The sequence below is a fragment of the Coenobita brevimanus genome, chromosome 101, assembly GCF_032717465.1.
Source record: "Coenobita brevimanus isolate Jiangsu-jjx chromosome 101, ASM3271746v2, whole genome shotgun sequence".
Taxonomy (NCBI): Eukaryota; Metazoa; Arthropoda; class Malacostraca; order Decapoda; family Coenobitidae; genus Coenobita; species Coenobita brevimanus.
In genome coordinates this window covers 10465570-10487889 of record NC_137054.1, presented here as the reverse complement: position 1 = coordinate 10487889, position 22320 = coordinate 10465570, and the positions used below count along the sequence as shown (strand labels likewise).

Here is a 22320-nt window from a genome sequence, read left to right as displayed (position 1 = left end):
TGTTGGGAAGAGCGATACCGAACGAAGAGTAATGTGTTGGGAAAAGCGATACCGAATGAAGAATATGAAACGGAACGCTAACTCAGGAGAACACATGGAAGAAAGAGTACCTTTTTTCTGGTTTGCAAACATTTTCGCTCCATTTTGTTCCCTAAAACAGCCAGACCCGTAAATTTTAGTCTAACTATACAGCCTACTGTCTCTCCCGAAGGCCACATGATACGAGAAGGCGAAACTTTGTCAACAACTTTGGGGTTGGGGGGCGGGAGTAAAATACCGTGGAGCTACGTATCAACAAAAGGTAACTCAGTGGAGGTGGTGTTGACCCAGGCCAACTTCTGTTTTTGTTAATGCCATTTTTAATACCACTGATGTTTTTAATTACAACAGTTATATCTCTTTCAGTGTTTTACCTGATGGTGCGTATAGGTGGAGGTAAATACGTGGGGTAAGATGGTAAAAAGGGGTAAAAGTGAGAGTTTGCTTTCTCTGACGCTCCACATAACGCCCTATAAGCTTCTCAGTCAGTTTCAGGACAACATATAAACCTTCACAGCTGCCAGGATTGTATCACTTCCTACGCACGATCTTTATCTTCTCCCTGTCCTTCCAAATCGTTATGATGGTGCTTTCTTTTATGCTATGGTTTTTCTTTTGCCATTTTGGTATTTGTACGCTTAAAGCAGTGGAAGAACCTTACCAATTCAGTTCATATTCCTCCAGTTTGTTTTCTGTATTTTTCTGACTAAGGAACGGACAAAGGACATTCTGAGAGTAGGAACGTGGAATGTGAGAGGAGTGAATGATGAAGTGAAAGAGAGAGAGATTGTCCAGGTGCTTGAGGATGCAAAAGTGGATATATGTGGATTGACTGAAACTAAATGGAAAGGTGAAAGGATGAGAGAATGGGAATACGGTGTAGGTATATGTGAGGGAGTCAGTGAGAATGAGAGGGCAAGAGAGGGAGTATGTCTGATGATAAGCAAGAAGTGGAAGGAGAATATAAGAGAGTATGGAACAGTGGGTGCAAGGATTGTATGGGTGAGGATGAAAGTAGGTATACAAGCATGGGCGATTGTATGTGTGTATGCTCCAACAGAGGATCGAGTGGCAAGAGTGAAAGATGAGTTTTGGGCTAGAGTAGAAGCATGTATGGACAAGTTTGAGAGGAGCGAGAGAGTGCTGTTGATTGGAGACATGAATGGCAAAGTCGGGAATGTACGAGTGGATGGGGTGTGCCAGCGGAAGTAGATGGGAATGGTAGTGCTTTGGTGGACATCTGTGCTGGTAAGGGGTTGGCAATAGCCAACACCTACTTTCGTCATAAGATGATCCACCAGTATACATGGAGAGTAATGAGGAGGATGGATGGTGAACTTGTTGAACGAAAGGCAATGATAGACTACGTGTGTGTGGATGAGCGAATGAGAAGACAAGTGTTGGATGGAGGGGTGTGGAGAGGGTGGGGGAATGGAGTCTCGGACCATCACTTAGTGATGGCCAAGGTAGAGCTGCAAAGAAAGTGGTTGAGGAGGCGAAGGGGAAGACAGGAGGAAGCAGCTCCTGTGAGAAGAGTGGAGAAATGCAAGACAGTGAGAAGAGGACAGAGTATAAGAGCATAGTGGAAGAAAGATTGGGAAGGTATGAGCTAGAGCAGATGGAAGGGGTGGAAGACGTATGTAAGATATTCACGGAAGAGATAAGCGCAGCGTGTGAGGCGGTTTGTGGAGTGAGGGGGAGATGCAAGGGTGTGCAAGGGACAGCATGGTGGAATGATGAGGTGAAACGAGCTGTGGAACAAAAGAAGAAGGCATATGGTGAATGGTTGGCGAGTAGAGGTAGGGGAGAAGATGAGAGAGAGAAGAGAGAGGTATATGTGAGCAGGAGAAGGGAGGTTAAGAGACTGGTGAAGGAGAGTAAGAAGAAAGTGGATGAAGAGTTTGGGAGGAATCTGAGTGTGAAATGGAGGGAGAGTAAGAAATTGTTTTGGAAGGAGGTAAAGAAAGTAAGGCAGTGTGAAAGGGGGAAATAGTAGGGGAGTGAAAGATAGGAATAATAGATTGTTGGTGGAGAAGAGAGAGAAATTGAGGAGATGGAAGGAGCACTTTGAGGATTTGTTGAACGTAGAGAGGAGAGCAGTGTGAGTATAAGTGGTTGGGGAATGGCTGGGAGAAGAGATGAGAGGAGGGAGGAAGAGATCAGTAGGTCGGAAGTAGTGGAAGCGATGAAGAAGATTAAGCTGGGAAAGGCCCCAGGAATTGATGGAGTGTGTGGTGAAATGCTTAGGTATGGGGGTGAGATTGTTGTGGAGTGGATATGGAAGTTGTGTAGATTGGCTTGGGAAGAGGGAAGGGTTCCAGAGGACTGGAAATCAGGTATAATTGTTCCTCTGTACAAAGGAAAAGGGGAGAGAGAAGTATGTGGTAACCATAGGGGTACTTGCCTTCTTAGTGTGACTGGTAAAATATATGGTAGAATACTCATTGATAGGGTTAGGCATATGACAGAGGAGCTAGTTGGAGAAGAACAAGGGGGATTTAGGAAGGGAAAAGGGTGTGTAGATCAGATATTTGTTCTAAGATGTTTAGTGGAGAAGTATCTAGAGAAGGGAAGGAAAGTGTACGCTGTCTTCATGGACTTGGAGAAAGCTTATGACAGAATAGATAGGAAAGGTATGTGGAAGGTATTAAGAATATATGGAGTGGAGGGGAAATTGTTGAGTGCTGTGAAGAGTATGTACGAGGGAGCTAGGGCTACGGTGCGAGTGGATGGTGAGCTGAGTGAGTTCTTTGATCTCAATGTGGGACTGAAACAGGGGTGTGTAATGTCTCCATGGCTGTTTAATATATATATGGATGGGGTCGTAAAAGGAGGTACAAGGTAGGGCAGTGGATGTGGGGGTGGCCCTAATGAATGAGGGTGAGATTTGGAAGCTTCCGGTGTTGCTGTTTGCTGATGATACAGTATTGTTGAGTGAAGATGAATGGGAGTTGCAAGGTTTGGTGAATGAATTTGGGACAGTGTGTAGGAGGAGGAAGCTGAAAGTTAATGTAAACAAAAGTAAAGTTATGGTGTTTGAGAGGAATGAAGTCACAGAGTGTGCAGTGAGGTTGGATGGTGAGGATATGGAGAATGTGAGTGCATTCAAGTACTTGGGTAGTGTGATGAGTATGGATGGAACTTTGGGGGATGAAGTACGTGAAAGGGTACAGCAGGGAAGGAAGGTTGTTGGCACACTGAAAGCAGTGATGAGAAATAGGGAGGTGAGTATGGAAGTTAAGAAGTCACTGCATGATGGTATTGTGATCCCTACCCTGACGTATGGAAGCGAGGCGTGGACCTTGCAAGAGGGGAACAAGTCAAGAGTGAGAGCAGTGGAAATGAGTTACTTGAGAGGAGCATGTGGAGTGACATAGAGGGACAGGTTGACGAATGAAGAAGTGAAGGAACGTTATGGGGTAGATGTGGATGTGGTTGAAAAGATTAGGAGAAGTACACTGAGGTGGTTTGGACATGTGGAGAGGATGGAGAATGAAAGACTGACTAAGAGGGTGTATGTAGGTGAGGTGGAGGGAGGGAGAGGGAGGGGTAGACCGAGGATGAGGTGGAGGGATGGAGTTGAGAGGTATAGGAGGGAGGGGGGGGTGAGTTGGGGGGAGGGGAGTCAAATGGTGGGTGACAGAGTGACTTGGAGGCGTTTTGTCTGCGGCCACCCTTTGCGGGATTAGGGCGTTGGGCTATAGATAGATAGATAGATAGAAATTACCTTTTCCTGCTGAAAAGTTTCCCACTTTTTATCATCACGTTCCTTAAGCCATAACATGATTGTCTTGATGTACTCAAAGGTGATTTTCGTCTCCCAACTTCCCAACTGGATGCTACGTTAGGTTAGGTTAAATTATAAGGTATAGTTAAGCTAGGTTAGGTCAAGGTTAAACACTTAGGTTAGGATAGGCCCTAATTTCGCCGTAACCCTGATGTGTCAAACAAGTTGACAGCGGAATACAACTTAAAACGACGGGGGAAACAGATTTAGTATGAAACGTTTATTTACCTCCCAGAAGTAATCCGACAGACATAAGACTATCAGGAAAAAGAATGAAGAATGTGAAACTGAATGCTCACTTACACGAGCAGAAGTATTTTGTGTGTGTGTGTGTGTGTGTGTGTGTGTGTGTGTGATTAGCAAACATTTTTGTTCAGTTTCGTCTCCTAAAACTCGAAACCCATATGACTGTGAGGTAGAGTCTGTGAGAAGCGAGAAAGGACTTGATAGCCGTATGCTCAGTCGGTCCTAAATGTGTTGGGAAGCACGAAACCGAACGAAAAATGTGGACCTGAACACTAACAAGAACACATAGATGAAAGTATTTTTTTCTAATTAGCAAACATTTTCGTTCCATTTCGTCCCCCAAAACTGCGAAACCCATTATGAGTGTGGGGTGGAGCTAGGTGAAGCATGAGAAAGGATTGATAACAGTATGCTCAGTTAGTTGGAAGTGTTGGGAACCATTAAATCGAACGAAGAATGTGGAACTGAACGCTACGATAACACATGGACGAAAGAGTAACTTTTCCTCTAATTAGCAAACATTTTCGTTCCATTTCGTTCCTTAAAACTGCAAAATCCATGATAATTGTGGGTAAGAACTAGATGAGGCATGAGAAAGGACTGATAACCATATGCCCAGTTGGTCCAAAATGTGTTGGGAAGCATGAAATCAAACGAAGAATGTGGAACTGAACTGTAACTTACGAGAACGTAAGGATTTTTTTTTTTTTTTTCTGATTAGCATACATTGTCGTTCCATTTTGTCCCCTGAAATTGCCGAAACCCATAAATTTCATCAAACCGTTCGGCCGTGAGTTTGCCCAGAAAACATATTTCCATTCTGTATGTGTATTCATAAAAACCACCAGGAACCCTCAGCCAGGAACAACGCTTGCCCATTCGTTTCAAAACTAACCATAGGTTTTTCACGAAAATATGCCCACTGTGCTTCCCAGGCAAAATTTCAGCAACCTAACCTACCCTAACCTATCCCATCTCACTAGGGCTGTTTGGCTGAGGTGGCTGGCTGTGGTACTGAGATAAATACCCATACAGAATGGAAATATGCGCCCAGGAAATGTACCCAGAGGTTAGAGGGTGACGTCATAGCGCGCGGCTTTCAAATTTCGTCCCCAGGCCAGCTGACTTCCCGCGTGAGCTCGAGTTTTTCCGCATGTTGACATGACTTGTCTCATTATGCTGACCGCGTTAGAACAAAAACGTGTTACTCAACCACGTGTTACTTAAGGATTGAGTGTTCTCCACATATCCCTTACCATTCCAGAAGCAACTCTGTTAACCATTCCTCAGATATTTTTATACAGGTACACCACCAATTTTCCTGCATCAGATGGTCCTGCATCACTTTTAATCCAGACAATATTACGAGAGGGCATTTAAAATTCTTGCGCCCACGTACAAGTTTACCGGGCACCCACAGGCAGCACTGACCGTAGTGCACATTCACTTGGATTGCTTACACTGGATGTTTTGGTGGTAATCGATGTATTTTGTCTGATTCTTAGCATATTTTATTTATATTCAGCCCTAGCTATTGCTTCAAAGAAAGATGCAAGTGTCAGTAGTGGTGGAGTCAAGCATACACACCAGTCTATTTCAATATGGCCAGACTTCCTTGACCATGGTTAATTAGTCCACCAAACTACCGCAGTGATGAAAATCTGCGAACCAAATAAAGCAATAAGTGGGAAGAAATGTAACTGGTTCAGGGTCAACAAATTTACACTCACTTTTTTGCCTAATACCCAAATGATGACCCCCAAAACAGACTGGAGGGACTGGATCAGCAATGCTTTCACTAGTTCTGTTACTCTTGATTATGAAGCAAATGATCCTCTTCTCCCACATTTCTCATGACGAACTCTGTAAGCCAGCACTGTTATCAATGTAGTTTGTTTGTAAAAATAAGTTCTCACACTTAACCATTCCTAATCATTAATTTCTGTTCTTGTGAATACGACAATTCTAATTCAATCTTTTGTTCTTTTAGTTAAGTTTACCTTAAATATTGTATCGCCACTTCAATTTATTCTGAATTACTACAACTGCCAAATCAAAAGCTAATTTCCATCACAGGTATCTACTGGGCCAGTGTGTGGTGCATAAAGCGTTATTACTGTATGTTTCAGTGTCATCTGTGTATGGAAGCCAGTTGCCATGAGGCACACTGTTACAGTGGTAATTAAATACATTGCTACCCAGTGACCTACCACACTGGCTGTCCATATTCTCATGTACATTTTCACTCTCCCATCTGGTCAAAATGGTGTATTAACAGCTGTTTGGGGGATTTAATGCAATGAGACATTTTCCTTATGCTAAATGCAAAAACGGTAAAGCATTTTTTTATTTGTTTTATTTATTTTTTGTTTGCTTGTGGTATTAAATGTACTGATAAATGTTGTCCACAGTTGTTGAAGTGGTACTTCCCCCACCCCCCCCTACCTCCGTTTTAGCACTTTCACTACAAGGAGGGGTGGAGTTTCTGCAGCTCCCTTTGATTTTCCTCAATTTTCCCTGCAGCTTAGCCACAACCAACACGATTATACTCACAGTACTAAAGGTGATGCATTTTTCTATATGACTATCTATCTCTCTCTATTGCCAGACATCTTAATCCCATACGGGGTGGCCACAAACAAATTGCCTCCACGTCACCCTGTCCCCCGCCATTTCACTGCCTTGCTCCCAACTCACACCCCCCTCTCTCATACACCTTTCCAGTCCATCCCTCCATCTCATTCTCGGCCTCTCCCTCCCTCTCCCCCCCTCTCAACCTCACTCACATACACTCTCCTCATCAGTCTCTCACCCTCCATCAATTCCACATGGCCAAACCACCTCAGTGTGTTCCTTCTAACACTTCCTATCACATCCACATCCACACCACAATGCTCCTTTATATCCTCATTTGTCAGCCTGTCTCTCCATGTGACTCCACATGCTCCTTTTAAATAACTCATTTCCACTGCTCTCACTCTTGACTTGTGTCCTTCCAACAACGTCCAAGCTTCACTTCCATATGTTAGAGTTGGTATCACAATACTGTCATGTAGTAACTTCTTCACTTCCATGCTCACTTCCCTGTTTCTTATCACTGCTTTCAAGGAATCAGCAACTTTTCGTCCCTGTTGTACCCTTTCAAGCACTTCACCCTCCACACTTCCATCCTTGCTCATCACACTTCCGAAGTACTAAAATGTACTCACATTTTCCATTTTCTCACCATCCAACCTCACTGTACATTCACTGACTTCCCTTCTCTCAAAGACCATCTCTTTACTCTTCCCTACATTCACCTTTAGATTCCAATTCTTACACACTCTCCCAAACTCATCCACCAAGCCTTGCACTTCCCTTTCGTCTTCACTTAACAACACAATATCATCTGGAAACAACAGTACAGGGAGTTTCCAAACACTACCCACTCTCACTAGTGCCACTCCAACATCCATTGCCCTACCTTGTATCTCTTTTATTACCCCATCCATGTACAGACTGAACAACCATGGAGACATGACACATCCCTGTTTCAACCCAACCTTCAAAGAGAAAAATTCACTCAGTTCACTATGCACAAACACTGCAGCCTTAGCACCATCATACATACTCTTCACATCATTCAACAACTTCCCATCTACTCCATATATTCTTAATACTTTCCACAATCCTAGTCTATCCACCCTGTCATATGCGTTCTCCAAATCCATGAAGGCCACATACAATTACTTTCCTTTTTCTAGAAACTTTTCCACTACAGATCTAAGAATGAATATCTGATCTACACAACCTCTTCCCTTCCTAAAGCCTCCCTGTTCTTCTCCAACTAATTTCTCTGTTCTTTCTCTAACTCTGTCAATAAGTATCCTACCATACACTTTTCCTATTACACTAAGAAGACAAATGTCCCTATGATTCCCACACACTTCTTTTTCCCCTTTTCCTTTGTACAAGGGAATAATTATACCTGACTTGCAATGCTCTGGGACTCTACCTTCCTCCCAGGCCAATCTGCACATCTTCCACATCCATTCTACTACTATCTCTCCCCCATGCTTCAGCATTTCACCACACTCCATCAATTCCTGGGGCTTTCCCCAATTTGACTTTCTTCATTGCTTCCACAACTTCTATCCTACTGATTTCTTCCTGTCTTCACACCTCCCTCCTTCTCCCAGACATTCCCCTGCCACTTATACTCGCATTACTTTCATTCTCTAAGTTCAACAATTCATTAAAGTGTTCTCTCCATCTGCTCACTTTTTCTCCCTTCTCCACTAGTAATCTACCATTTTTATCTTTCACTCCCCTACTAACTTCACTGCCACCCTCTCTTACTCGCTTCACCTCTTTCCAGAAAATTTTCTTACAGTCCCTCCACTTTACACTCAAATTCCTTCCAAATTCCTCATTCACTATCTTCTTACCCTCTGTTACTAATTGTTTCACCTCTCTCTTCCTTGGTATATATAACTCTCTCTTCTGCCTCTTAACTTCTTCCATGCCCTATTTCTCATCCATTCATTGTATGCCTTCTTCTTTTGTGCAACAGCCTGTCTCACCTCTTCATTCTACCATGCTGTTCCTTGCACAACTTTCCGTCTTCTCTTCACCCCACACACCACATCACATGCTGAACGTATGTCTTCTGTGAATATCTTGCACACACCTTCCACGTCCCCCATCTGCTCCAATTCATATTTACCCAATCGTTCCTCTACTTCTCTCTTATGTTCTGCCTTTTTCTCATCCTCTTGTAACCTTTCCACACTCCTTGCAACTACTCCTTCCTCCCGTCCTTCCCTTCTTCTATTTCTCCATCTTACTTGGATCTCGATTCTGGCCACCACCAAGTAGTGCAACAATGAAATCAATGATCAATGAGGTCTGACTGTACAAGATAAGGTAGAACAATTGGACCATGATGTTCCAGTGTGGAAGTTGTGTGACACATATGGTACTAGTTAGTTAAGTGTTTATAATGTGAAGACACAAAAGAAAAAATATTAAAATTCTATACAGACAGTGATCTGAAGAAGCAAATGAACATTATAAAAACTATAAAAGATTGTATGAGTACTAAGCATGATCAAGTGATGGTTTCTACAGTATCAGAGTGATGAAATGATCCTGTCTTGGTAGCATGATAATGAACCAGGCTCAGTTGTTCCACAAAGAGTGTGATTGCACTGAAGGACAATGGGTCTGAGGTGTACTGCTTAATTATCATAAGTGACCTCCGTCAGTCCTTGACGATTACCGGTATACATTACATATGTGACCTCCATTAGTACAACAAAGATCAGGAACCAAGGGTGCCAGAAAAAGGGTAGTGAATCCGTATTTACCCAAACTTCTCAACAACTACTAGGCATTCTGCCTACCTGCAATATCTGGCAAATTATGACAATTGACAAAGTCACATCACCATCATCATCACATCCAACCTCTTTTCCCCACCCACCCACGGGATATATTATGCATAAAGTTTTCGTGATACTATCCAAGCACAACAATACTGGCATCCAAGCAACATCACTACTCTACTGCATGCTCCCCATCAAGGATCACATTTATACAATATGCAAGCGATTCACCACAAAGGGGGTAATATGGAACTGCATGTTCTTGTCTTCGAGAGAAATGAAGTCAGTGAATATTCAGTGAGGTTGGATGAGGAGGAAATGGAAAATGTGAGTACATGTAAGTACTTGGGTAGTGTGATGAGTAAGGACAGAAGTTTAGAGGGTGAAGTGCTTGAAAAGGCACAACAAGGAAGAAAGGTTGCTGGTTCCTTGAAAGCAGTGATAAGAAACAGAGATGTTAGCATGGAAATGAAAAAGTTACTAGCTACATGACAGTATTGTGATACCAACTCTAATGTATGGAAGTGACGCTTGGATCTTGTTGGAAGGACAGAAGTTAAGAGTGAGAGCAGTGGAAATGAGTTATTTGAGAGGAGCCTTTGGAGTCACATGGAAAGAGAGACTGAAAAATAAGGAAGTGAAGGAGCATTGTGGTGTGGATGTAGATGCGATATGATGCGTTAGGAGAAACACACTGAGGTGGTTTGGCCACGTGGAGAGGATGGAGAGTGAGACACTGATGAGGAGAGTGTATGTGAGAGAGGCAGAGAGGGGGAGGCCTTGGTTGAGATAGAGGGATGGAGTGGAGAGGTATATGAGAGAGGGAGGTGTGAGCTGGGAGCATGGCAACATGGAGGCAATTTGTTTGTGGCCACCCCTTACGGGATTATGGCGTCTGGCAATAGATAAATAAATGTTATTGTTTTCACTGCTTATGTACATGTCTAAGATTATTCTTAAAAACAAAATAATACAGACTTTCTGGAAAGTATTCTTTCCACCTTTGAAAATGAAACATCTATCCATCCATCCATCCACCATCCAATCCTACATTGCCCCATAAGAAGCATAGGAGCCTGGGGCTAGGCAGTTGGTCCCGACATTTCCCTACAAAAAAACATTCACACAGTCACTTATACAGAAATACAATACTGGAGAGCATTCTTCTTTTTAACTCTGAACATGGAAAATCTTCCAACAAAAAAGCATCAACATGCCATATATTTCATCCAGTTAAATTGTTCCAACCAAAGGCCACAATCCAGTTGTGTTTACAATGCATTCATGTAAGTACCCAGTGCTTCCATGATAAATATTAGGGAAAGCAATGAAAACTTTGAGGACTAGATCTATTATGTACATCTGTGAATCTTATGCTTTATCGAATTGTAACAATAATTATATTCCTGAATATCTTATCATCACTGTCTGAGATGATCTTACTCCTCAGGGGTGCAATTCTTGGACCTTCTGTGTGCCTCTGTAAGTTTTATGATTCCTCCCAAAGCATAAGAAGAAGGTGCATAAAAAGGCTGCATCTGTCTAATCCTTTCAGTATACTGAATTATTTTTCATTTTATTCTTGCTGCCATCAGATGATGTATCAACCTTAGGGGACACTCCTTGCAGACAGATGAATAACACATACTGGGTATAAAATCAACATACCAGTATTTCTGCAGAAAGGTCTGTTCAGCTTACCTGAAGGTGGCATTCCTCCAGCAACGAGTGGGGTTCCACTGGAGTAGGTGGAGGGTACAATCATACTTCCTGACCCTACACTCCCACCTGGCAAGGAAATGGCAAAGACGAACGTGTGAATTGAGGAACACTCTTACACCAGGATATCACCTCTAGCTTTATCATTATCATAATCCTGTTTCCAACTACTGTATAAAGTGCTATGAAAGCTCTAATAAGCTGCAAAGCACTGAGCAGAGGCTACAAGAGGATTATATGATAATATGTCCAAATTATTGTAAGAATGTGAGAATTTCATAAGGCATGAGTGTGATAGGACCAGAAACAGAGCAGTGGAAATGGAACTATTAGGGAATAGGCATGGGTTACGTTTCGTTTCATTTCGTTTTTAAAGGCTCCAACATGCTTGCATGTGTCGGCCTTGGTCACCTAATGGCAGCTCTCCACGCTGCACGATCCGTTGCAGCCTCCCTGTACAGTCCCTTAACCCTAAGGTCACACTTAATGACCTCGTCCCATGTCTTTCTCGGTCTACCCCTCATAACCCCACCCCCAATATTAACACTTCTCACCTTCCTCACCCAATTATCATCCCCCATCCTCTCCACATGTCCAAACCACCTCAATCTACCTCTCCTCATCACAACACCAATACACTTCAGTCCCATCCTACCTCTCAACTCTTCCATTGTAAACCCAGCCCCTCCAGGCCTTGGACGCAGGGACGCACTGCACATCCACCTAATCATTGTCATTTCTGTACGTCTGAGCCGGCGAATGTCTTCCTCCTTCACTGCCCAGGTCTCACTGCCACACAGCATTACACTCCTAACACATGCTGCATACAAAGTCCCCTTAGCACGTAGGGAGAGCCCTCTCAATGTCAGGAGAGGCAAGAGCTCTCTGAACTTCTTCCAACCACTTCTCACCCTAGCCACAGAGCTAGCTCCAGCCCCACCTCCAGCACACAACATGTCTCCCAAATAACAAAACTCTTCCACACACTCAAGAGATTCACCAGCAAGTTCAATCCTTTCACGTCTGACGATCTCCACCTGCTCACTTCGGCACGCCGTACACACAAAATCAGCATTATCTCGCAGTCTACCTCTGATACCACTACATCTCTTATGCACCCATTTATCACACACACCGCACAAGATGGAATTACTTCCCACGCCCTTGTGGCAAACTCCACATGGCCACTCTCCCTCGTCTTTGACAGTACCGCCACCAACCCTAGATATCATCACTTTTGTTTTATCTGCATTTACCCTTAAACCCTTTTTGCCCCATACCATCTCTCCACTTCCTAAACCTTTCCTCCGCCTCCCTTTCATTCTCTGCAATCAACACCAAATCATCAGCATACAACAACTCCCATGGGAGTCCGTTTCTAAAGTCACGTGAAAGGGCTTCAAGTCCCATGATAAACAACATGGGACTCAAGACTGACCCCTGATGCACACCAACATTCACGGAAAACTCATCACTCAAATCTCCATTCACTCTCACCTGGGTGTGAGCACCCACATACATGGCCATAACCACCCTAACCAGCCACTCCTCCAAGCCAAGCTTTCTCATTCCCCACTTCACCACCTCTCTAGGGACTCTGTCAAAGGCCTTTTCCAAATCAACAAAAACAAAATAAAGATCCCTTCTCCTACCAATATATTTTTCCTGAAGCTGTCGAACAATGAATATGGCATCAGTGGTCCCCCTACCTGGCATAAACCCAAACTGCATCTCATCAATATCCACTCTTTCTCTAATCATACCTTCTAAAACTCTCTCCATTACCTTCATTATCTGATCTAAAACCTTTATACCTCTATAATTTCCTCTTTCCAGGGCATCACCCTTCCCTTTATACACATTTACAATTACACTCTTCAGCCAATCATCTGGGACAACACACTCATAAATAATCCTATTTATCAGGTCAGTGACTAAACTCACCCCTATATCGCCTGAGGCCTTCAACATTTCGGCAGTCAACCCAGACACACCTGCTGCCTTCCCCACCCTCATCCTGCCTATTGCCTCACTCACAGTAGCAGTATCAATCAAAGGCCAAGGGCCAGACACTGGATCTGCTGGCTCCAAACCTTCCCTGTCCCAGTCAAACTCCTCATTCAACAACCGGTTATAATGCTCTCTCCATGCATCTTTAATATCCTCACTGTTCACCACTACCCTTCCTTCATCATTCTTTACACACTGCTCACCTATGATATCCTGATTATCCCTCTTCACCTGACCTGCCACCCTAAATATATTTTTCCTTTCCCCATGATTTAGGTTATCAAGTAATTGTCTCTGTGACTCAGACTTTGCCCTGTATACCTCTCTCCTAGCCCTACACTTGGCAGCCAAATATTCCTCTTTGCTACCACCCTTCTTCCATTCCCCGGAAAAGCCTTCTTTTCTCCTTAATTGCAGCTTCTACACCTCTCATCCCACCACCAAGTTACTTTATGTCTTGGTGGTCCTCTTGTCCAGCCGCATGTTACATCAGTAACTCTCAAGAAATTGTTCTTGAGGGCTCTGTACTGTTCATTAATGCCTCTGTCTACAGCTCCCTGTTCAGCCACCACTCTCCTCAACTCGCTATAGAAGGCATCCCTTACTACTTGGTTTTTCAGCTTCCATATTTTCCTCCTAGGTACATAAGTCCTCTTTTTCATCACTTGTTCTTTAAGCACCATATCACAAATCAATAGTTTGTGCTGCTGCACACACTCCTCACTTCCTGTAACTTTAACATCCCTCACTAACCTCCTATCGGCCCTCCTAACCAGAAAATAATCTATCTGACTGCTATTTCCCCCAGACTCATACGTAATTAACCTACTGTCTCTTTTCCTAAAATATGTGTTGCACACAATCATGTCCGTTGCCTCCCCAAACTCAAGTATCCTTTCCCCTTCTGCATTCCTTAGACCATATGCACATCCCCCATGCACTCCTTCATAACCTTGTGCTGCTTCACCTACATGACCATTTAAGTCCCCTCCCAAAATCACTATCTCATCATCCTGCATACCACCCACTACACGTATTAAATCATCCCAAAATCTATCTTTCTCTGATTCATCCAATCCTGCCTGTGCAGCATATGCCGATATAATCACAGCCATCTTTCTTTCCAACAGAATTTTCACTACCAATATCCTATCGCTTACTCTCAAAACATTCATAACATATTCCACCCATTTCTACACAACCATCACACCAACACCTCCATATCCGTCTGTCCCCCCCTGCCAAAACAACTTATAGCAACAGTCCTTCCCAACAATCTTTCTGGCTGATCCACCCCTGTACCGGACTTCCTGCAAACACGCCACATCCACCCACCTCCAACTGAATGCCTCAACGACTTCCTCTGCTCTTCCCCTCAAACTTCCCACATTCCATGAACCCACCCTCATCCTCATGGGTGATTTACTGTCCTCAGGCTTGCTTTGAAACCTTTTTTGTTTTGTCATCTTCAGTATTAATAAATGGGGACAGACACAGCACAGGTCCCACTCACTGCACAATCCCAGGTCCAGGCAATGGATCTGGGACCCCTAGCCCACCAGCTTACCAGTGGCTGTGGTAGTGGCCTCGGGGCACCCTGCCAGGACAGCTGCAGGGACACCCTCCAAGCGCATCTTGGCACTGCAACTATCCCGCCATTATACACCCACTGATAGGGCAGCCTCCTGGGGCGCTACTCCCAGGTTCGGGCCCCTCTTTATTGGGTGGAAGCGGCAGCCTGGGAACCGCAATGCCCTGTACCCTCTAGCACAGGCCCGAGCCCCATCTCGCCCTGGACCCATGATCTATGCCGGCGGAACCCCCGCCACGCCTCCCCCCAGAAGTCCACCACTAGGTAGCGGGGGCAAAGTTTTCTGGCCGCATGCCCTTGCTGGCGCCAACCCCTGTAACGCAGTGGGATACGCTGTGTGAAATGTAAAGTGCATGTGGTGTAGTGCATAGATAGTTAGAGGAAATGTTTGGGAGAGTATGCTGGTCTACTCTCCATGTTACTGTCACACTGAAAAGGTCAGCAAAGGGGGATGGTTAGATAGCTAGTGAAACAGGAACTCCAGCTCTCCCTATCACCTGCATTCCCATTCCCCTCGGGAGTAGGGAATGCTGGTTACATAGACTGAATACAATAATAAGCACTGCTTCATGATAGATATGGAGTATGGAAGTCTTCTGATAAAAGTGTTTGATACAACTGTGCTTAGATGATATTGTCATTTGAGAGGATGAAATCAGTGAAAGTGAAATTGGTGACTATTGTACATGGGAGTGAGTTTGATAGCTGGGGGTGAGGTAGATCAAGAAAGAGAAATTTTGCATATTTTTCACAATTTTCTGTGTTCTCACAGGGTGAAAAGCATATAATTATGGGCATAACCAGATATGGGGAAATGAAACTTTTGTCTTGTGTGGTGGTTGTTTGGGGCTTTTTCCTACTTACCTGGGCCAAAACATGTTCCAAAGGCCTAAAACAAAGGCAGGGCATCTTTCAATTTACCAGTATACAGTACATGAACAGGGTTTTCTAGATGGTTTCATTTGCAATCAGAAAAACTGATTTACTTTTCAAAATATTTTAAAGGATGCACTGTAGTTCCCTGAAAATTCTTGAAGTGAAAATGGTCAATCCTTTCCTAAAATCTCTCACACCACAAACATCCTGAGTGGCAGGCATGCCACAGCCTAAGAGATTAACATACTGTCAAACATACGTTTTTTGTTAATGTATTTAAAACAACAAGTACAATACGCAAATAATACCATTACGGGTACAGTGCCCTCACATCCAACACGGTAATATTGTCATGCACGGGTCCCGTGTTGGACCAAAAACATGTTGGACAAACAACAGAGCTTATGGGGGAAAATGAATTATGTCAGCAACCCTAGGAAAAGTCACCCTAAATACCTACCATATACATATACATATATTGGTATGACTGTAATTATAATAAATGGTACTGTACTGTGAATGATAACTAACCTTTTAGGATAGCGTTGGTGGGCTTGCTGGGAATGGAAGGTGGTATCCGAGGCTGTAGGTAGCCCTACTGTATGGCTGCTGGTGTTACGAGCAGGTAATGGCTGCTGCTCCTCCTCAACCTCCCTCATAAATCCTTCGAAATTCCTCTCCCCTTTCTTCTTCCTCTCGATGATTTCTAGCTTGGTGGCCTGAGGGAGGTGTCGCCGCTTCTTGGGGTTCTCAGAAGGCTTCCTAGGCATCATGAGCAGGGTAAAATGCAGTAGCATGGGCAGAAAATGCAGCGAGGAAAAAAGCACTGTCCAATGCGAATTATGCAACTGAGTGGCACTGTGGCGGGAGAAATTTAAACAAAACATCACGTGGGGGCAGAAGCGTTTTCAATTGGGCAACATCACGATCATGTCATGGTAGCGGGCGGGGGAGGCTACTTGATCGGAAGGTTTGATTGGCTGTCAGCGTCACGGAAACGTCCAGTATGACCATGTTGGACAAGGGGTGATCGTGCTAGAGGCAAACTCTGCGGATTTCGCCCACTTCTCGGAGCTCCGTCAGTGTTATCCTAATGCACCCGTGTTACAGTCATTAAATCGTATTAAACCATACTAATTTTTTGCCTCTGTGCTGGACGCGAATCATGCTGGACAAACGCGTGTTGGACGCGAGGGTACTGTATATGCCAGGGAACAACAACAAACCTTATTAAACCAATCATGACTACCCATAATGCTTGCTTATCCACGACAAGAGCTCACTGTAAATTCTACTCGCCAAAGGAAGAAAATTACTTGTCACTGCCAACTACATGACCTCTAATTGGAGGCCCGTTGGTACAAAAATGTCCCTTGCCCCCCAAAATGTCGAGGTGGACATGATCTGATCTGCCACTGAAGGTCAAACAAGGTCACAGTGATGAATAAAGAGCATAGTGATGCGAGCGCCGTCCGGACTCCAGGGCCCCTTATACTGGTTTTCTCTACCAATGAATCACAATCACCATGACATTACCCCTATACAATGATGACTTCTTTCTTTCCTAGGGCACTCTACTCTCCATTTCTTTTGGACATCAGACTTTTTTTTTTTTGTAATAGGTTACTGGTATGGGAGATCCAGTGCTGTTCCTCCATCACTTCCCCCCACTGACTTCCTCATGGCTGACATTAAAATTACTTCAGCTGTTGTATTTTCTGCCATCACTGGCCTCAATACTAATAAGGCATATGGGCCTGATGGAGTCCCTCCTGTTGTCCTCAAGAACTGTGCTTCAGTGCTTATACCCTGCCTATGTAAACTCTTTCGCCTTTGTCTGTCAACTTGTACCTTTCCTTCTTGCTGGAAGTTTGCTCTCATTCAGCCAGTCCCAAAGAAGGGTGACTATTCCCAACCCTCTATCGCCTAATTGCTTTACCATCCTGTGTCTCAAAAGTTTTTGAGTCAATTCTTAACAGAAAAAGTTTAAAGCATTTTTCCTATTACAACCTTCTTTCTGATCATCAGTATGGGTTCCATCAGGGACACTCCATTAACGATCTTCTCACCTACCTTTCAGACTCCTGGTCTTCCTCCTTTCGGGACTTTGGAGAAAGTTTTGCCACTGCACTCGACATCTCAAAGGCTTTCGATCGAGTGTGGCATAAATCTTTAATTTCCAAACTACCCTCTTATGGTTTCTATCCTTCTATCTGTGCCTTCATCTATAGCTTCCTTTCTGGTCATTCTATAGCCGCTGTTGTAGACGGCCATCGTTCTTCTCCTAGATCAATGAACAGTGGTGTTCCTAAGGGCTCTGTCCTATCACCAACTCTCTTCCTTTTATTCATCAATGACCTTCTGTGCTGTACATCAAACCCTATCCTCTCGTATGCTGATGATTCCACCTTTCACCTTTCCATTCGGTTCCCGCAACGTCCATCTCAGCAGTTACTTAAACAAACAAGGGATGAGGCAATAACTCACCTAATGTCTGACTTGGCTCGTATCTCTGACTGGGGAAAAAATAATCTTGTTGTTTTTTAATGCATCAAAAACTCAGATTTTACACATATCAACCTAACACAATCTTCCACAGGAGTACCCACTAATGTTTAATAATATCCAGCTCAAACCTGCATCATCCATGAACATGCGTGGGGTTTCATTCACTCAGGACTTATCTTGGAAAGATCATATTGCATCTCTTATTCTCTTGTAAAATCTGCTTCCAAGAGATTAGGTGTGCTAAGCCGACTCCGTATCTTCTTTACCCCTGCACAGTTGTTGACTTTATACATGGGTTTTATTCACCCCTGTTTAGAGTACAACTCTCATGTGTGGGGAGGCTCCCCACATACAGCTCTTCTCAGTAGGGTGGAGTCAAAGGCTTTTCGTCTTATCAATTCTCCTCCTCTTACTGGTTCCCTTCAACCTCTGTCTCTTCGCCACACTGCTGGATCTTTATCTCTTTTCTATCGTTACTTCCATGATCACTGCTCCTCTGAGCTGTCTGCTTGCATCCTTCTACCTCTATGATGGGTGCTACGCACCTGTCTAGCAACAAACTCTCATCCCTTCTCTATCCACCTCTCTAATGCAAGTGTTAATCATTACTCCCAGACTTTCATTTATGCAACAGGTCAACTCTGGAACTGTCTCCCTCTGTTTGTATTTCCTACTTCCTATGATCTCCAGTCTGTCAAACGCAGGGTGTCCATGCATCTCGAAATGAACAGATCTTGAGTTTGGCTCTCTTGTATTGTATTTGTTTTTTCTTGGAAGGAACGATTTGTGGGCTCCTGGCCTTTGGTTCCTTCATTCTTGCATTAACCCTTTAACCACGGGCATTGTTTTGCCCCGACTGGCCTCTCCCGCGGGGGTTTCAGCCAAAATGTAAACAAACTTTAAACCTTTATAACTCTGCACAGAATAAATCTAGAGCGAAAAATAAGGTACCATTAGAAAGTACTAACCTTCGGCTTTGCAATGATGTAGGCTTCATGATTTCGTTGACTATCACTGGATGGGCAGTGCCGTTAGAAGTGAGCGATCTAAAATCACTATTTTTCGCTCACACACCATTACCTTCGCTCACACACCATTACCAAATGCCAATCTCATTCTGATAATAATACTATAAACATATATGAACACTGTACATAGGATAAACACCCACTCTGTGTTCACTGAGGCAGGTAAAAGGCACTGTAATTGCCCGCACTTCACTGCCACATCAGCGGTGTTGTAATCACTATTTTTCGTTCACACACCATTACCAAATGCCAACCTCATTCTGATAATACTACTATAAACATATATGAACACTGCACATACGATAAACACCCACCCTGTGTTCACTGAGGCAGGTAAAAGGCACTGTAATTGCCTGCACTTCACTGCCACATCAGCGGTGTTGTAATCACTATTTTTCGCTCACACACCATTACCAAATGCCAACCTCATTCTGATAATAATACTATAAACATATATGAACACTGTACATACGATAAACACCCACTCTGTGCTCACTGAGGCAGGTAAAAGGCACTGTAATTGCCCGCACTTCACTGCCACATCAGCAGTGTTGTCACTCACACAGCTGGACAGATACTGATGCGTGTTGGTCAGGGGTGGGGTGGGGGGCCCAGGGGGTGGGAGGAGGGAGGTGGGGGTCAGCTGGAGTGAAAGAACTTAATAGCTACTCTCCCATGAAACAATTGGAGCACGGAAAAAACGCGGGGTATTCAAAATATTCACAAACATTCGAGAATGACACCCGCGGTTTGGTCCAGTTTTTGCAATGTCATTCTGGGATGACACCCACGGTTAAAAAAAAAAAAAAAAAGGTCAAATTTTCTAAAACAATACCTGACTGTATCTGAGCCGGGGAGGTAAGTGAGGATGGTGTAACTGGGGAGGGGACACCACGCATGACAGTAGGTGGGGCTGGGCTGCTGGTACTGCTCTTCATGACAGGCACACTAAGGGACCGCTGGTATACACCCCCACCCACTCCACTTGCACCAGATGTAGATACCAGGATGACCTGTGAAGGAAGTTGGAGAAATGTCAGTAAAACACAAGTAGTTTGTGTTCAGGAGTATCTGTGAGGGAAGTCAGAGTAAAGTCAGTAAAATACTGCAGTTTGGCTTTAGAAGTACCTATAACAGCAATAAGAAAAATAATGCAAAATTATGGTGATTTGGTTCTGTGATTATCCACAAGGAAGGTCAGAAAATGTCAGAGATTATGGTGGATTAGGTTTGGGAGAACCTATGAACAAAATCAGAGAAATATAAGAATATTAAGGTGATTTGGGTACAGGAATTTGGATATGGAAATTTTATGAAATTTTAGTTAATTAGAGTGGTTTGCATATAGGAAGACATTAACTTTCCTTATCTGGGAAGCTAAAGAAAATTCAGTACATTTAGGTAGTTTGGGTTCATGAATACCAATGAAGGAAGTCACACCTAAATTTGAAAATTACGGTGATTTGGGACAAGGATGACCTACAAAAGAAACTGGACAAATTCAGTATCAATAAATCAGGATGATTTGGGTAGTAAATCAATGGCTACCACTAACCCTGAGAGGTACTACCATAAGAATGAAATGTGGTTGCAAGCTTGGTAACAGGCCACATAATCATCACTCTTAAGGCTGAGAATATTCAGTTACAAGTAGAGCCGCTTGGTGATCCTTCTGAGTGACTGTACATAAGAGTCGATGTCCAAGCTGTGACTCTCACATTGTTGCATATCGCATAACATCTGTCTACCTATCTATCATCCAATACTACATTGCCCCATGAGGAGCGTAGGAGCCCAGGGCTAGGCAGTTGGTCCCAACATTTAAGATGAAAGTGACCAGTCTCACTCATCCCTGAGTGGCATTACATGAGCAATCAACCCCAACCATACCTTGGATATAAACCTTCACCAGCTCAATCCGATTGGAGCGCAATAATTACCCACTAAACCATCAGGTGCCAAAATTTGGTTATATGGTTACCATCCAGCATAGTAAATGGTTTCCTGGTGTACAGGAAACCATTTGGCTTGTCACTCAGTGTAGAGTCACCCACAGGCAGAAGGAAGGGGAAAGAATGAAGGAAAGAAAGACAGAAGAGGGAGTGTAAAGTTACCCGAAGGCAGAAGGCCAAGGATAGAATGAAGGAAAGTATGACAGAAGAGGATGGAAGGAAGGAAAGATGGAGGAGAGGAAAGGACAGACACCTGACAGCAGCACTACATCGAGTGAGTGGATGGTGAGCGTCCCCACCTACCAACATCTCAAATTTCTTTCTTCTCAACAGCTGTCACAGCCTGTTGGGAAGTGAAAATTGGTTTTGGCACTTGCTTTAGCTTCCAGTTCATAGAAAACATCAGCTATACCATGGCCAACTCCAATACAGGGATTCCTCAAGAGGAAATATGGCATCATTTTCAAAGTAGATTAAATTTGGGTCAAGTTTTGTTGTGACTAATGCTGTTTGGTATCAAGGTAATAAATCTAGATGAAGAAATGTGAACTTCTGCATACAGATACTGATAAACAGGCCCTCAAGATTGGATTATACAGTGATGCTATATTATATTCTGGAAAAAGGTGCAGAAATGTAGAATTGAAAGTGAAAAGAAATGTGAAGGTGTCAAAATATAGGTAGTGGATTATTAACCCATGGGGATGAAGTAAGGACCAGATGGAAAGAATATTTTGAAAGCCTGATGAATGGGAATAGAGAGAGCAGAGCCACTGTAAACATGATTGATTTTCGGGGTATGCAAAGAAGGAATGCAGTGCCAGGAAACGTGACCCTCGCACAGGTGAAGAGCACTGTGAAGCGACTGAAAAATGGGAAAACTGATGAGGTGTATGCAGAGATGATTAAGTGTAGTGGAGAGAGTGGAATGAAGTGCTTGTTGGAGATATGTAAGAGGGCACGGATGAGTGAAACTGTGCTAGCAGAGTGGGAAAAGGCTGTTATTGTACCCCTGTACAAAAATAAAGGTGAGCGACATGAATGCAAGAACTATCGTGGCAAAAGTTTATTAAGTGTGGCCAGGAAGGTATATGGAAGAAATATTATAGAGAAAGTAAGAGAGATATCAGAAGTCCTAGTGAATGATGAACAGGGTGGCTTTAGGAGTGGCAGTGGATGTGTGGATCAAATATTTGCA

General features: G+C 43.6%; 1 protein-coding gene across 1 annotated transcript in view; it reads right to left on the bottom strand.

The window, feature by feature from the left end:
• Positions 1-22320, bottom strand: part of LOC145415114 (uncharacterized) — a 109896-nt gene that overhangs the window by 43623 nt on the left and 43953 nt on the right. The window contains exons 8-9 of the mRNA XM_080284531.1: positions 20006-20183; positions 11140-11226 (exon numbers count right to left, since the gene is read on the bottom strand). Coding sequence (XP_080140657.1) covers positions 11140-11226; positions 20006-20183 — 265 coding nt within the window. The remainder of the gene's footprint in view (positions 1-11139; positions 11227-20005; positions 20184-22320) is intronic.